Here is a 17,516-nt window from a genome sequence, read left to right as displayed (position 1 = left end):
TGGAAATAAAACCTTTGATGATAGCCTGGTTCATCAAATGTCAGGTTCTGATGTCAGGTTCTGATTTCCCGTTTACCATTTCAACCATGGGAAGATATATTAGGGGAATTTTTTTCTCTTTGTTTCGTAGTATGCAGTAAGCTCTTTTTATTTATTATGAAGTGTCTGATATTCTCTACACAGTATGTAGGTACACATGTGAGTATAAAACTCCCTAACAAGATAAACACCAGGAGGCCGCCGTCCAACCAGGGAATAGCGAGTGGGCAACCTTGTTACTGAAGTTCTCATGTCCTCCCCCAGGTCATTTCCAGGCTCCCCTTCCCTCTCCTTGGGGGTGGTCTACATTCTGAAGTTTAGTGACTGCTCTGTTGATATTCTTTGTAATTTTTCCCGTGACTTGATTTAGCCTGTTTTTGAACTTTATACAGGCTCTGGCTACCATGACTTAAAGATAGTAGAGTACAGCTAATGAAGATAATGTCAGTGCTAATCCCCATGTTCTTCCCCACTCCTGGCCTTGGTCTGCACTTAATCCCAAGGCTGTGGACAAAAATCTTATTCTTTACAAGCAGAGCTCCTCACCCAGGTTGATAGAGGGGGTGGACAGGGAGAAGAACACATTTCTGGGTGTGATTTAATTTGAAAACTAACAACAGTTTTTCCCCCTAAATAGACAAACATGTGAGTCCCTCTCCGCCATATGGTATCTTACTATTTTCATTTACTTGCCTGGGAAACTTGTCTGTATTATGTATATATGTATATATTATAGATATAGACACTCATAGATACTTATACATATATATAGGAAATTATAGATGACATTTAGTTATTTACATGTTTTCTTTGGATGTTTACTTTGGAAAAATTGTAATCGATTATATTGTTAAAATTGTTTGTAAAGATTTTAGAATCTACATCTATCTGTGTGTTTATACTTTAATTCAGGAAGATAATTAAAGATTTCTTTAAATTTTGAAGTGTATCCTTGCTGAAGAATTTACCTGAAGATAAGTTAACCAAGATCATTGACTGCTTGGAAGTGGTAAGGCATTTTTAAATACAACAAACAATTTTATTGGACGACTAGAATCTAGTCCTATTATTAGCAATGAAAATAAATTAAAAAGAAAAGATGATAGATCACCAGTCTATAGAGATGAAGAGCCTTTTTCAATCGTGAAAAACTTTTGGCCAACTCATACTAAAGTAGGGGCTGGAAAGGGTTTAGACTCTTGAAATGTATAAAAGGAAATTGGATTTGCATGTGTGAAGTGAAATTTCATTTACATATTTTAATCTTTTAGTATATTTTATAAACTAATCTGCCTTACTCAAGAGGCATTTGATTTTCTACAATTAACATCACAATCCCTTGCAGAGTTTTCATAGTATAAAGCAGTCAGTGGTGCATGAGTGGGAAATGGAGCAGAGAAAGGGTATGTTGGTCCTTTTGGTGACAAGCCTCTGAATCAGACTATGAAACACTTTATACTGGAGCACTCTAGGCTACAAAAATATATTTTAAAAATCTGTACGCAAGAAGCACTTTATTTTAACATCGAGGGGGAAACAGCATATTGGAATGTGTTCAAAAAGTCATTTTAGGCATCACCCAGATGGTTTGGTTCTCGTCCAAGACTAGTCAAGTCTTTTCATGAATAATGCTTTTATGATATGTACCTTGGAGTCTAATGATATGCATTTTCTGCAAAGCTCTTTAGATTTCAGAGATTAAAATTCAAAGAAAATATGCTTGCAAACTTTTTTGGGGGGTCAATTTCATTGAAACCCAAATGGCTTTTACGGAATTTAAAGGAGGGAAGGAATAGTAAAGGAATCACATATAGACTTTAAAATTTTATAAAGTTGTTCTCAGTTGGAGAGAAAAAAACCCTGCAAGGCTGATGGTTGACAGATTCATGCCTCTGTCAATCACAATATACAATGTAATTAATATCTGCTGAGAAGGGAGCAGGGACCACTTTATCCTTAAGTGTAAGTGACACCAGCAGTGTTTCCATTTACAATTCATGGAACCCATCCAGCAGTTTATCAAGGACAGGCTATGATGACATGGTGCCTGGCCGTGTGCCCCCAGGGGATTCTGACATGAAGTCATTTTCTAGAAGATTGCTCAGCCTGTATCTCTTGGGATTTTCCCAGTGTAACATAACCCAATCACAGATGTTATAAATTAATAATTCATCTTAATTTCTGAGGGTTTTTTAAATCCAGAGAGGCCCTATATTTTTTTGTTGACCAAGGAAATCTTTTTCTAATATAATACTAATAGAGTAATTCACCAGAGGGGAATTCTATACTAAAGTCTATGAAAATTTAGTATCATAAAAAATAAATGGTAAACTATAGCATTTATAATTACACCATTTATATATTTATAGCAACCACAGGCAATAGCTATAGACCATATAGATGGAGGTTAAAATACAGTTTTAATTCACACAATTCAAGTTTGAAAGCATCATCTTTTCAAACATGCTGGAAAGGCTTTGCTATCTCTCAGCATTTGCAGACAGCGGCACAGTCTATAAAGGGCTCTTTATTCATACCTGCAAACAAATGTGTCCCTGTCATGTGTGAAAATTCTCAAATGCAAAAGTGATTAACAAGGGGGTAATGGAATCTGTGTAGCTCTAAGAAAAGCATGTAATTTATCAGCGTGGCTTGGGCTAATGACCCACCAACTTGGTCCTGACAACAGCCAATCTCTAATGCAGGCAATGGAGTTCTAACAGAGTGCCTGCTGAGGTCTAGGACCAGCTGTCCCACAAATTGGCTACATAATGTTTGAGAAAAACAGGCTGGATATCTCTTGCTGTTTAGGAATTGACTTGGGAGTTCTGTGGGGGAGGGGAGTGAGAAAGGAGAGGATTAGAATTTTCTGTCACCAAGCAGTTGATCTGATGTGTTTAAGATCACTGTTGAACCCCTAGACCAAATGGCCCTGACTGTGCAGTGTTCCAGTGGCGTTTTCCACGTTAGCTTAAATCCCTCAGTTCTAGAAGCCTTTGAGCTGCTTCCCCTGTCATGTTCTGATTGGAAAATGAGAGTGGGAATAATACCAACATACTCACTGGTGTGCTGTAAGAGTTAACTAATGCAAATCATAAAGCATGATTCAGATTTGGAATAGAATGAAACAATTAATGATAATGAAAATGATGTTGTGACTTATGCCTCCAGCAGTTGTGGAGCATGGACACGGGAGTGGAAGGAGTTTCTGCTCCCACACATGGTGATCAGTCCAGGAAGCACAGGACTTGACCGTGTGTCCTCCTGAGTTACGAGCATTGTGATTAATCTTAGTCGCCTCACTCTTTGTCGCAGGGCTCTGGTGTTTTCATCCAGTGACCTTCTGCCCTGTGACTCCCACCTGCCTCCTTTCACAAAGCCGGAGGCATGGTCGGGTGGGCAAGGGGATGGGGATGTCCTTGGCCTTATTCAGATCACCTGTTACGCCAGTTAGAAGGCAGATTCCCAGGTACCATTCTCACACTTTATGAAACAGGAACTCGATGGCAATCCCCAGATTCACATTTAAGATTTTAATGATGAGATTCTTAAGCTCATTAGAGTTTGAGAGCCACTGGTTTTGTCATGAATAGAATACATATATTTAGAGTTTGCTGCAGTCTGCTTCATCACTCAGGAATTTTCCATTTTTAATCATTTTTTTAAACGTCCAGTCTTTCTTCCTTATAATCTTTCCTAAGCTTGAATCAGCCAGTTCTTCCCCTCATTTTAATGGTTACGTGGATTTTGCCACAGTTTATGGACCAATGAGCTAAAAGGGGGACAGGCAGGTGTTGTAGCAAGTTCACTAGTCCAGCATCTGGCTTTCAGTGTGTGTGTCCGCCTATGTCACCGCCAGCTGACAGTAACTGTGGTGGGTCCGCCTATGTCACCACCAGCTGACAGTAACTGTGGTGGGTCCGCCTATGTCACCGCCAGCTGACAGTAACTGTGGTGGGTCTGCCTATGTCACCACCAGCTGACAGTAACTGTGGTGGGTATTGCGTAATCTCATCCACAAAATAAGGAGGTGATGGGCCACATCGATAGGCTCTTTCAACAGTTAAATAACAGAATTCTGTATGTGGCATGTCCAGAGAGGAATAATTTATGTTGATTTTCAGTTTGTAGTGCTTAGTTCCTTGAAAATAATCAATCGGGTGCTAATTTATGCCTGAATGAGTGATAGAGCCCACCTGGTCCAGGTGTGTGTGATTTAAAATTTCTGAGCTACTTCAACTATTGTACTTGGAAAACAAAGATCACTGGTAGCAGTCCAAATCACTGTAAACACGTTTTTAAACAACAAACTGTGTGCATATACACATGGTGCACGCGTGGTACATTTGGTTGTATATCACCGATATTTCTTTGTAATGAAGATTTCTGGCCATCAACTATACAATGACAATAATATATTGAAAATATTGTCCCTAATGGATATGAAGACTACTGGTCTCAATTTCTAATTCCTTGAACGGCAGTTGCTAGGAAGATTCTACCTACACACTAAGTAGTTCTTTTATTATTTCCAAGTATTTATCATCATGAAAGGTCAACATTACAATTTTTTATATGTGAATTCTATTTAAGGTAGGTTTACGCCTAGGAAGTTTCAGCGTAGCGCTCATTTCTTTTTATTTATCAATGTGGCATCTCTTGCATATGTTGGTGTGAGTGGAGAACTCTTGGCAGGGAGAGACTCTAAGGAAGTCATCATCTTGCTTCTTTGTCCTCATCCTCCATCAACTTGGCATCTAATTCTGGGTTCATATTTACTGGCACCCATGCACTAGAATTTTGCTAGATTATCACAGAATGAGCATTTTATTTACTGTGAAATGGGTCACAAACCTTAACTAAGTGATGAAACCAAATTAAAGGAATTTTTTAAATCAGAGTAGTAGTATTTTAAAAAATGTTTTATTGTGCATGCTCTTGGGTGTGTATTAGGGGTGTGTGTGTGTTTCTTACTCTGGGCCAGAGTACAGAAGGCTTGAAAACTATCGCTCTACGGGACAGAGTCCATGGCTTCTTGGGAACCCCTCTAAGGGACCCCTTTGCAATGTAACCACAAGCACAATAACCACACTATTTGGATTTCTCTTTTTGGTCTTGGTGACCACTCTGGCTTGACTGGCTCCACTGCCCCGTTGACAAACACCAGGCCATCTAGCATCACAGCCAGCACTTACCACTGTATATTTGGGGCCTGACCTATTTCCACAGGGTTTTCTGATCTATGAAGTTACTGTCAACATGCCGTGAGGTATCATTTATCTTCCTTCCATGGTTTGGGATGACAAAGAATCATTCCTGGGGAAAGTACCACTAGAAAGCTTGTCCCTTATGAAACAACTAAGCTCTTCCTCAGCGCCCCCTTTCAAAGTTTTATCCCTTTGAACTTACCTGGCTGATGGGAATTAGAGCCACACCTCTGCATCCATCAGAGGCTTTGTAATAACTGAAGAACAACTTCGGAGCAGTTTAGAAATTCACCCTGTCCCTTCTGCTCCACATGGGTGATAGGGACTGGGATTGCGAAGACACTGGGAAAGACTGACAGCAGAATGAAGTGGGACATCCAGCAGGGCCCCCATGGTCGTAGCAAAGATAATTGAGCATTCTCTACACAGTGAAGATGTCTGGTCCGCAGGGTCCTGGCCATTACATGAGAGCCATCGTCGCCTCTGCTGTAAAATCAAGCCTATTTACAGTCAAGGTCTGTGATAATGCTAAACCAGGGTAGAAAGGAGAATTCAAGTAAGTAAACTATAAGGCAGAGAAACTCAAAATATCATTGTTTAAATAAAGTGGAAGTTTGTCACTTGTTCACATATGTAACTGTCCGGAGACGACAGTCCAGTTGACTTCACATGGTCAGTCAGGAGCCCAAGCTGATGGCTCCTCTGCCATTTCCCACTTGTGTTTTTTTCCTGTTTTTTTTTTTTTTTTTTTTTTTTTTGCAGTTTTTTGGCCAGGGCTGGTTTTGAACCTGCCATCTCCAGCATATGGGGCTGGCGCTCTACTCCTTTGAGCCACAGGCGCTGCCCTCCCACTTATGGTTTTCACAGTCCCTGTGAGCCATGCCATTAAAACGGAAAAAGTACAAAGACACATGTGTGAAAGGGGTTCCTGGGCCTGGCCTGGAAGTGGAAGATCACATTTATTCAGATTCTTTTAAATAGAGGTTAATCGCATGGCTGCAGCTCACAGCAGGGGGAGCTGTGGAGTGTAATTTACTTGGACGTTTGTATATGCCTGTGGAAGACTTGGATGATCATCTCACAGCCTCTTTCACGGGAATTAATAGTTGCCAAGTGCCTGTGTGCATCAAATGGTCCACCGGGTGCTTTTGATGCCCTATCTTACCTTGTCCTCAGACCCCAGCATTAAGTTGACAGCAAAGGAAACTGGGTTCCAGAGGGTGTAACAGATAAGCAATTCCCATCCTCCTTTAACAGGGCAGTCAGGAACAGAACACTTACTTTAGGTGGTCTTGGTGCTTCAGAAAACATTATCTTTAATTGGCTTATTGTAATAGGCAGAATGCACCTGCAACATGCCCAGACCCTATTCCCTGGAGTGTGTGCTTATATTTCGTATGCATAACAAAAGGGACTTTGCTCCTGTTCTTAAGGTTGGGGACTTTAAAGGAGGAGATTGTCCTGAATAGGCTAGGTGGGCTGAATCCAGTTACATGAGCGGAGGATTTGCTGTGGCTGTGGACAGGGCGCTGCAGCAGAAGTGGGAACCAGGGAGTTCTGAGGGTAAGAATCTGACATTCTTTGTTGGTTTTGAGATGTGGAGGCTCTGTGCAAGGACAGTCAGAGGCGCCTGAGAGCCAAGGGGCAGCTCCAAGTGACAGCCAGTAAGGAACTGGGAACCCTGTTCTCCTCCTACAACTAAATTCTGCCAACATCCTGACTGACGCTGAAAGTGGATTTTCTCCTGAACTTCCAGAAAGGAGCAAAGCCCTACTGATACCTTGAGTTCAGTCTTTTTTCTTGTTGTTGTTTGTTTTGAAACAACAAAGAGTTGTTTGGGAACTCTCTGCTGCCTCAGGCTAGAGGGCTGTGATGTCCTAGCTCACAGCAACCTGAAATTCCTGGGCTCAAGCAATCCTGCCTCAGCCTCCCAAGGAGCTCGGACTACGGGCACCCACCACAATGCTCAGCTGTTTTTCTATTTTTAGTAGAGAGGGGGTCTTGCTCTTGCTCAGGCTGGTCTCAAACTCCAGAGCTCAAGTGATCCTCCCACTTTGGCCTCCCAGAGTGCTAGGATTACAGGAGTGAGCCACCACACTGGCCTTGAGTTCAGTTTTAAGAGAATAAGCAGAGAAACGAAACTGTGAGATAATGCAAGTGTGTTGTTCCAAGCCACTAAATTTGTGGTTGTTGTAGCAGCAATAGAAAACTAATGGACTTCCCTAAGTCTTTTTTTTTTTTTTTTAATTTGAAACCATTTATTTTTTGACATTTTATAATGCCATTTCTGTTAGTTTTTAGAAAGGAAACTTTTTTAAACAAAAAGAAGTAACAGGGCCTATGGATAAACAGAAAACACTTCGCAAAGGTGCCTAAGCTTTGGCTGTCTGGTCTTTTGCTATTCTTTTTTAAAATTTAAGAATATTGCAGGGGCACACATGTTTGGGGTTGTTTTGTACATTTTAGGTCAAAGTTATAAATGTGCCCTTTACCCAGAATGTATGCATTAACCCATTAGGTGTGATTAACCCAACCCCTTCCTCTTTCCACCTGCTTGATTCCCGTGCAGTGAGTTTTATTTTACTTCCCTATGTGCACTTAAGTGTTGACCGACTAGTTCCAATTTACTATTGAATACCTGTGTTGTTTGTTTTTCCACTCCTGTGAAGTTTCACAGAGAAGAATGGTCTCCAGTTCTATCCAGGTTGTCACAAAGATCACCATTCTTTGTATGGCTAAGTAGGACTCCACGGTATACAGATGCCAGGTTTTACTAATCCATTTATGTATCGATGGGCCTCTGGGTTGTTGCCACATCCTTGCAATTGTGTATTGTGCTGCTATAAACATTTGAGCACGGGCATCTTTTTGATGAAATGATTTTCTTTTTCTTTTGGGTCAATACCTAGTAGTGGGGTTGCTGGATCAAATGGTAGATCTACATCTACTTCTTTGAGGTATCTCTATACTACTTTCTGAGAGGCTGTCCCAGTTTGCCGTCCCACCAGCAGTGTGTGAGTGTTCCTCTCTAGTTGGACCCGGGCCAGCACTTGTTGATTTGGGACTTTTTGATAACAGCCACTGTCACAGGAGTCAGGTAGTTTTGAAGCGCAGTTCCCTGATGATTAGAGATGTTGATCATTTCTTCGTATGTTTGTTGATCATCGACTGTCTTCCTTCAAAACGTTTCTGTTCATGTTTTTTGACCCCTTTTTAATGGGATTGTTTGACTTTTTTCTTGCTGATTTTCTTGAATTCTTGGTAGATTCTGGTTATCAGCCTTTTATAGCATACAAATATTTTCTCACATTCTCTCCATCAACAGAGTAAATAGACTTCCCTAAATCTTTGAAGGTAAATGTTATTCTTTTAATTTTAAGAGTTAATGAAAATAAAATTTGGTGTAAAAATGGTGTTTGATCTAGATCTATTTCTTTTCTAAGTACTTCCTCCCCGCCCCCAGGATATTATGCTTCTTTCCATGAAATATTGACATGTCTTACAAAATGTACACTGTGCTATAATAAAAGGCTTGTTTATTAGTATTAGAAGTAGCATTTATTCCATAAATATAGATATGTTTTAGGAGTAAATAACCAGGAAGATATTTAAAAACAGAAGACAAAAGCAGTTTAATTTGGAATTTATGTTCAAGTCTCAAAGAAAAACAAGAGAGAGCTATTATGGTTCATTATGCCTTTGTAAAAAATTAAACAAGCCATTTTTGTTTGTATAAATAATTAAGAGATCCATTTTAGTTCTGTGTCTTTGAGACAAGATCAAATTAAAGCAAAGTAGGAGCAGTGCAATCCATCTTTTATTTTCTGAGGTATTGAATTGCTCTTTTTTGTCTGAATGGAGGATAGATTATTTTTCCCCTGCCCAAGGATGCTCTAATCCTACAAACATATGTAAGGGATATGGACATTGATAAATGAAAAGAAGTAAGTAATAATTTGAGATTTCCTAAGGATAAGCCTACTTGGAGTATAATAATAGAATTTACATGTAAACATTATAATATCGATCTTTTATGATGACAAATATTTGGAAATAATAGAATACTTCTATTAATAATAGAATAGAATACTTCCTAGTAATTGCTTTTCAGGGAATTATTATAGAAAAGGAGATAAATATTCCTAGTATCCACTGGGGATAATATTTTCAGACTGTTTCCGATCACTAAGCAGTTTAGACTGTACAGGTGAAAGCCCACTTGTGTATGTGATTGCTGCCTGGCTCTCTTTTCTCTGTATAGCTTTGGGTTTTTATGCCTGAAATTCAGTATTCCAGGTGAATTTTCTTTGTGAAAGAAGAAATGTAAGTGCAAATAAAGAGAACCAAAAGTCTCCTTTTCCACAGTTTATAACCACAATGTATCAAAAGCTTATAGTTCCAATAAGCAAAATGTAAAAGTAACAGGTGTGGAACACACATTTCACAGACACAGTTCTATTTTTGTTGTGCCTTCAGTTGTATGTCTCCACTTGATCTAACATTTTCTCTCTCTCCCAACAGGAATACTATGACAAAGGAGACTACATCATTAGAGAGGGTGAGGAAGGAAGTACCTTTTTCATTTTGGCAAAAGGAAAGGTAAATATTAATTAAAGCTTATTAAAAAAATAAAAAGCTTACTAAATAAAAAATGTTATTTTGAATCAGCATGCCAAAAAGTCAACAGTGCTTTACCTCATAACATAGGCTTGGGCCTTGAACAGATATCAGAGCTTCTGCTACCCTGTTCCCCTGAAAATAAGACATCCTCCGAAAATAAGACCTACCTACAGGAACGATAAGATGTCCCCTGAAAATAAGACCTAGCACATCTTTGGGAGCACACCTTAAAATAAGAAACAGGGTTGTAGAATCCCATAAGGTTCTCTCTGAGCACTACCTGTGGGGTGGGGACCATGGGAGACTGGGGATAGATTCCAGCAGAGCTACCCTGTTTCCCTGAAAATAAGACAGTGCCTTATTTTAAGGTGTGCTCCCAAAGATGCGCTAGGTCTTATTTTCAGGGGACGTCTTATCTTTCCTGTGAGTAGGTCTTATTTTCGGAGGATGTCTTATTTTGGGGGAAACAGGGTAGTAACTTCTTTTGACTTATATAGGTCACATGACTTTTGGGAGGGCTAGCGTAGACTGTAAATGAAATGGCCAGGTTATTTCACCCTGTGAGTGTAGCTGTGAGTGTAGGATTCTGTCAGCTCCACAGTCCAAGATCACTACTAGACTAGTTTCCCATCCAACAGATACAGCAAGCAGCAGGTAGAAAAGAATGAGTTCAGTAACTAAGGACCTCAAAGGTCAGATATCCAGCTGTAGACTCAGTGTGGCTCAGAACTTCAATGCACGGTAGCTCCAGTGGATTTAAGTTTATACTAGTCTGCACAGTAGGTCTTTTGTTCTATCAAGAGATTGGAGGGATAACATGTTTCTACTTGTTCCTATGTTGACTCTTAAAGATGTTTCAGAGATAAAAAGCATTTGTGAAATAATTGACAATGAAGAGTCAATTCTTGACTCTGTTTCTACAAATTGTCACATTTTAACACATTTTCTGTCTTCTATGGAGGACTTTATCATCAGAGAGTCAGGCACTGCCCTTTGTAAACTTGTTTGTAGTTGAACTTTGAACAGGGCCCCCAGTGAAGGAAAAATATGAACAAAATAGTTTCAAACCTCTGAAACTCTTCAACACTCAGAACCATTTATTATTTCTCCCTAACCTGAGCCCTTTGCTTTGAAATAATTCTGGCTAATAAAATAGTTACAATTATTATTTCTAAAATTTTAATTCATTGTGGCACACATAAATGCCAATCAGAATTTCTAATCGGCAATACTTGTTACGATGTTGAATTGGAATAATTTTAGCTACAAACAGGGCTTTTGTTCCTGTTTAGGTTGCCGATGGAGTTCTTAAACCTGCCTGAGCCAGGTTTTGCTTTGAGATACCCATGAAAGTCATAGACTGTTCTGCAATCTACATTTTGGATTTGGTTTGGAGGGCACACAGGATTCAGCCAGTCAATCTGTGCATACAAGACTCAGAACTTCTAATATTCACTAACCAGATTCTTGGTTAATTTGTCAACTCTATTTGCCTTTTTGAAATAACAAAGGCTCCCATAGGACCATTATTTGCTTGAGGATCAAGCAAATACCTTTTTCATTTCATTTCAAGTGAAAATGAAAAGAACAAAATCACTAGATTCATACTAAAAATTTAACATTTGGAGGTGGGGTGTGAACAATGAGCTTTCTTTTTACAGTGGATGGAGTTATTTGATCATGTTTTAAACTACAAGATTTTCCACATTCAACACAATGAGCTAAATGTAGCTAATTTCCCTAACTACTAGAAAATTAATGCGTAGTCTTGTCTTTTTTTCTGTTTGTTTGAAAGGATATGTGTCTAGATTCTCCTTTTTATTTTTTCTCTTTTTAATTGTTTAACATCATTTAGGTTAAAGTTACACAGAGTACAGAGGGCCACGATCAACCACAACTGATAAAAACACTGCAGAAAGGTGAATATTTTGGAGAAAAAGCTCTTATCAGGTGAATCCATAAATTTATATACGATACTTAAATAAAATGTTTTGGTTGTTTTGCATGTAAAACTATTCATTTAGAGTTGTCAAATTGAGCTACCAAATTAATAGTAACAAATATCCAAAACTTAAATAAAAATTTCACACTGACTTTAAAAATTCATTGTTATAAGGGAAGTAAATATATTTAATTTTGCACAGGAATAATCAAAAAGGCTTATGTTTGTTAGTAAAAATAAAATTAGTGTTCTATGTGAGTTTTTAGTTAACAAAGAAAGAGCCTGAGGATAAGATTTAATTGCAGTTTTCTCTTATAAACAAGCTTAAAATATTGCCCTGTTTAGAGTTTTTACCCTCTCAAAAAATTATCAAATATTGACTTTACATATTTTGGGTGCTTTTGAATTACCATGTCAAAAGTTGTATTTTCTTAAGAATTTTTATCAGCTCATTTTGCACATTTTAGAAACAAACTCAAGATTGTATATTTAAAAATTCAACTTTAACCTTCATTCTTTTGAGGTATGAGTTTATTTACTATTGATCTCATTTATGGAAGAAATATTTTTCAGGGCATAATTATCAGATGGCTCATGGGACACTTTGCATTTCTTGGAACACATAAAACCTCAAGTCTGAAGATACATTTTCCTAAATATAAATAACTTCACAAAATATTAAGTGAAAGTTTGGGGCAATACACTTTTTCTTGGACTAACATTAAGTTTTTAAATGAATACTTAGAAGTAGTTTAAAAATCACTTAAAATTTATGTGTGACTAAATCCTTTCATTTTAAATTTATGATCATAAAAGAGGAATAGCATTTCTGTTCATTTCTCCCCTTTACTTTTCCTTGGAAACTCCAATTCTGCTGATTTGTATGTCAAGGTTATATAAATATGGAGCAAAGAAAAAATTCTTATAAGTTACCTGGAGACAAGTTTGATTATTTAAAAATCAATAAGACCCCCATTTTTAAAGAAATCCAACTACTGAAAATTAATACATTAAGTTATAACTATTATATAAACAATTTACAAGTGGAATTTTTAAAGACAAGCTGATTCCCCACCCCCATTTTCTAGCAGGCAATAAACTTTTTCCAATAATGGGGAATTTATCCCTGTTTTTGTTTATTTATCAAAGAGTATAAGTGTGTTCATGCAACATAATAAGGAAAATTATCTAAGACTTCAGTGCATTTGTTCTTACATTTACGGGTTATTTATCTTATATTTTCTAGTGTAACAAATAAAGCTTCAAAGTACATATAACTTTATATAACTTTATAAATGCAGTGTGGAGTCAAAATATCTCTTGAAAGGAAATATTTGGTTTTGCTGGGCCTGATATAATTTATGCTATATGTTGCAGCTAGCCAATTATAGTGTTTTTCTGTGAGAATCATGGGAATTTATGTTTAATATAGACACTCAACTCCCAATGCATTTGAGTACAACAAGCTAAAATCGGTGGGAAGGAAAATTGGAGACAAATACTTTTGTATTTTTGTGGATTTTCATGCTATCACTTTTTAGGGCCTCTGTCTGTGACTCGATATTTTTTATATCGTGTGTATTTCCATGACTTGACATTAAATAGTCCCAGGAGTTCTTTCAGGATTTTATGTGCAAAAATAAATCCATGGCACTTACTATGAAAGAAACACAAGTGAATTTATATACATCTAATACTTGTAAAGTATTTGCAGGGAATCGCTGCACTCAAAATCCTGACACTCTCCTGTAAAAGAATATCTTACCTCCTTGCTCTCTCTAAACTCACTAATCAGTCATTTGGCTCACGATCCAGGACCCTGTCTGTACCTGTGTCTCCGTGTCTGTCTGTATCTGTCTGTGTTGGGCTATGTCTGTTTCTACACCCCTCTGACACTGTTTCCATTGTGTCTGTCTCTATCTTTACCTCCACCTGTACACGTCCAAGCCGAGTGTAAACTCTTCTGCTCCTGACTCCAAAGTCCATGATGCTGAAGTCTTTTCACCAGTATCTTCTAGCAAGGGCTCTATAAGCTTTGGAGGGACTGTGAGCCATGTCAGAAATGTCTCTGGATGTCAGCTCGGTGGCCAGGGGACTTCTTTAGAATGGTAGAGATAGGCTGCCGAAGTTTTCCCTGTTCCAACACTAGGGAAGATGAAGGAACTTTGTATGATGCGATTTTTGATGAAGTTGCCAAGAATAGTCCAAGTGTTTTCTATGCCAGGGAAAGCTTGCTGCTCCTGGGTTGCATTAAACGTATCTTACACGTGCCCTATGAATGTAGCTTTTTTAGTGTCCTTTAGTTTATAACTAACAGAGGAAAGAAACTAGCATAAGTAAAAGGCTCTAAACAAATATTTTACCAATACATGACCCATTAGTAATTTAATTTGCCATCATTAGATCATATGCAATGTTTTAGTATGTCTATACCAATTATAAGATGTACCTGTTAGGAAAAAAAATGCTGCTAATTACTCATCATTGGTTGTAAGACATGCTCTGATTTCAGATTTTTTTTGAGACAAAATTTTACCTTGTCACCCTTGGTAGAGTGCATGGTGTCATAGCTCACAGCAACCTCAAACTCTTGGGTTTAAGCGATTCTCTTGCCTCAGCCTCCCGAGTAACTGGGACTATAGGCGCCCACCACAGCGCCTGGCTATTTTTTCATTGTTGTTGTAGTTGTCATTGTTGTTTTAGCAGGCCTGGGCTGGGTTTGAACCCACCAGCCCCAGTGTATGTGGCTGGAGCCCTAACCACTGAGCTGTGGGCGCAGTGCCTAATTTCAGATATTTTAATGGAAAATATACATTTTACACTTCATGATATGAAACCATTTAGTATTTATTTAATTGAGTGATACATATAGGGCACTGAAAATACTTTCTTTGGCTTTTATGAAGTGTTTATCATAAAATATAATTTTACCATTGGTTTATCATCATATGTGAACCACTTTACTGTTTTTCTAATATATTTTTCTGATCAGTTGATTTCTGTTTTGCCTCCTTGTTCATCAGTGATTCTCCTTTGGTCTGGGAAGAGCTAATTTATTCTGGCTGTCTTGAGGCTCAGACTGAGATTCCACACACATCTACAGTCACTTATTCTTCTGTTTCCAGTGCAGGAATCTTCTCCTTGGAATTCTTTGTGTACAAAACCTTTACTGGGACACATTTTAAATCCTTTTGTTGAAAGGGGTTGAGTATAAATTCTGATGTTCATAAAAAGAGCCTTGTCTTTGGAGAGTTTAAGTGATGGCTGTGTTTTAATACAAGGTAGTCGATTCCTAATAATAGTGGATGTTTAGTTTCTAACTGTAGTAAAAATTGACTTTCCTATTTTTGTTTGCAGCGATGATGTCAGGTCAGCTAACATTATTGCTGAAGAAAATGATGTCGCATGCCTGGTGATAGATCGAGAGTAAGTATACCGATGTTGGTAGAGAAGGCAGGCTACTGCCACCCGGAAGACTCGGCCTTCTGTTCCTTGGAGGGCTGATCTCCTTTCTCATTCATCACTGCTTGGAAATGCTGGCCACTGCTCAGCTGCAAGGACATTCTATTAAAATTCATGGGAAAGAACAGGGCCTTCTGATCTGAATCTGTCTGTGGCAGTGGCAGATGCCAGCTCGCTAAATATTTTGTGTGCAAAGTTTGTACATAAATATCAGCAATAGCCTGATTTAAATTCTGCATCTTTCAGAGAAATAAGCTTATTAGTGCATTTGTGGATGATAGTAAACAATTGCATAATTTATGTATAAAATGCCCTTAGCAGTCAAAAATGTTTTAAACAAAATGTCTATCAAAGTATGAAGTATTGAATAGCTATATTGTAAGTGGTATATGCTCATCATTGATCTCTAATTGCCTTCAGTTATTTTTCAAATTAAGTCTCATTTTGTATCTTTCATTCGCCTTAAGTTATGATTGAATCTGGCCCCTTGAATCTCTCATTAATCAGTTAAATATTTATAGGTTATCTACTTGATGCAATAAAGGAAATCCAATTATTCAAAAGTTAGTTTTTGTCTAAGAGATGTCGTAATGCAGTCAAAGAAAAATAAGAGCAAAGTCACATGAAATAGTAACAAAAATGATGAAATGACAAGGGATATATATTTGACTGCTAATTGGGTATAATATTTATTGAACATAGAATTATAGAGGTGTAGAACTGGACAAAAAACTTCAGAGAATTAAAAAAACTCTTTTACTTATTTATTTTATTTATTTATTTGGTTTTTCTTTTGAGACAGAGTCTCAAGGTGTCACCCTGGGTAGAGTGCTGTGGCATCACAGCTCACCGCAACCTCAGACTCTTGGGCTTAAGCAATTCTCTTGCCTCATCCTCCCAAGTAGCTGGGACTACAGGCGCCCACCACAATGCCCGGCTATTTTTTAGTTGTAGTTGTCATTGTTGATCCAGCCAGCTCTGGTGTATGTGGCTGGTGCCCTAGCCATTGAACTATAGGCGCCGAGCCTAAAAAATTCTTTTTATTATAGAAAATTGCAAACATCTTCAAAAATAGAATGGTGTCATGTACCCATAATGAAAGTTTAATAACTACCAAATTGTGCCTGATCTATACCCCTTCTACACACCCCACCATCATCCCACTATTTTTAAGCAAATTCCCAAATATAAAATTATTTTATCTATACATTTTGGTAGTATTTCTACAAGCTAAGTATTTCTTGTAATACACTACCACAGTGATATTAACAGGCCTCCAAAGCTAAGAAGAATTCTTAATGCCACTTAGAATTATTTTGCCCTATCGATGCCTCTGATAGAGAAGCTCCTGCCAAGCTTTCTGATGCTTTGCAGTTTTCCCTGCACCACCTGCTTCTGGGCTTCTATAGCACGTGTGCAGAAAGACAAGCAATCAGTATGCAGCAGAGTGGTTGAGGGTTTATTTTCTTTTCTTAATGTAACAATGGGGCTTATGGAATTATGAGGGTTTTTCTTTCTTTCTTTATTTATTTATTAAATCATAACTGTATACATTGATATGATCATGGGGCATCATACACTCGCTTCATAGACCATTTGACACATTTTCATCACAATGGTTAACATAGCCTTCCTGGCATTATCTCAGTTACTGTGCCAAGACATTTACATTCTACATTTACCAAGTTTGGGTTTTTCTAGAAAAAAAAAAAAGTGTGGAAGTCACTCCAGGGGAAATAAAACTTACCAGGAAGGGTACAGGCCTAAAAAAGCACAAAGTGTGTTCAGAAAAAGCTAATTTTTGGATGCCAACTCTCAAATGGAAAGTATAGGCTACAGTATTTTCTTGGTAATGCACAGTTCTGTGTATGTGACCCTTGAGGTATGTGCAGGCACTGAGGAGCACTAGCTGGATGGGACAATCTTATAAATCAGCCTGAAATTCTAGGATTAAGAACAGGAGAGAAAGGAAGAACCTTCCTTTTTTTTCCATTGTAATCAGGTGCATAAAATACACACATGTTCATGCAACGTTGTATGTATTTGTAATCCATGAAAAGGATACAGTGGTTTTCTATAGTTTATACATGATTTAGAAGTCTGTAATATTTAAATGTTTAATTTATACACCTTTAGTTGAGAGTCTGTGATATACAACGAATTGGGTTCGGCCCTGTGATACTTAAAAAGTTCTGAGAATTTATTCTACGGGTGAGAGAGGCTGAATATCAAGTATGACTAGGTTG

At 38.0% G+C, this 17,516-nt stretch overlaps 1 protein-coding gene across 2 annotated transcripts in view; it reads left to right on the top strand.

Moving 5' to 3' along the window:
- PRKG2 (protein kinase cGMP-dependent 2) overlaps positions 1–17,516 on the top strand; it is a 104,148-nt gene that overhangs the window by 37,439 nt on the left and 49,193 nt on the right. For both annotated transcript variants that reach the window (XM_053592385.1, XM_053592303.1), the window contains exons 6-9: positions 985–1,048; positions 9,768–9,845; positions 11,722–11,816; positions 15,166–15,234. In XM_053592385.1, coding sequence (XP_053448360.1) covers positions 985–1,048; positions 9,768–9,845; positions 11,722–11,816; positions 15,166–15,234 — 306 coding nt within the window. The remainder of the gene's footprint in view (positions 1–984; positions 1,049–9,767; positions 9,846–11,721; positions 11,817–15,165; positions 15,235–17,516) is intronic.

This window comes from Nycticebus coucang, chromosome 1, assembly GCF_027406575.1.
Source record: "Nycticebus coucang isolate mNycCou1 chromosome 1, mNycCou1.pri, whole genome shotgun sequence".
Taxonomy (NCBI): Eukaryota; Metazoa; Chordata; class Mammalia; order Primates; family Lorisidae; genus Nycticebus; species Nycticebus coucang.
Note: the sequence above shows the minus strand (reverse complement) of the source record. Positions and strands in the feature narration are given on the sequence as shown.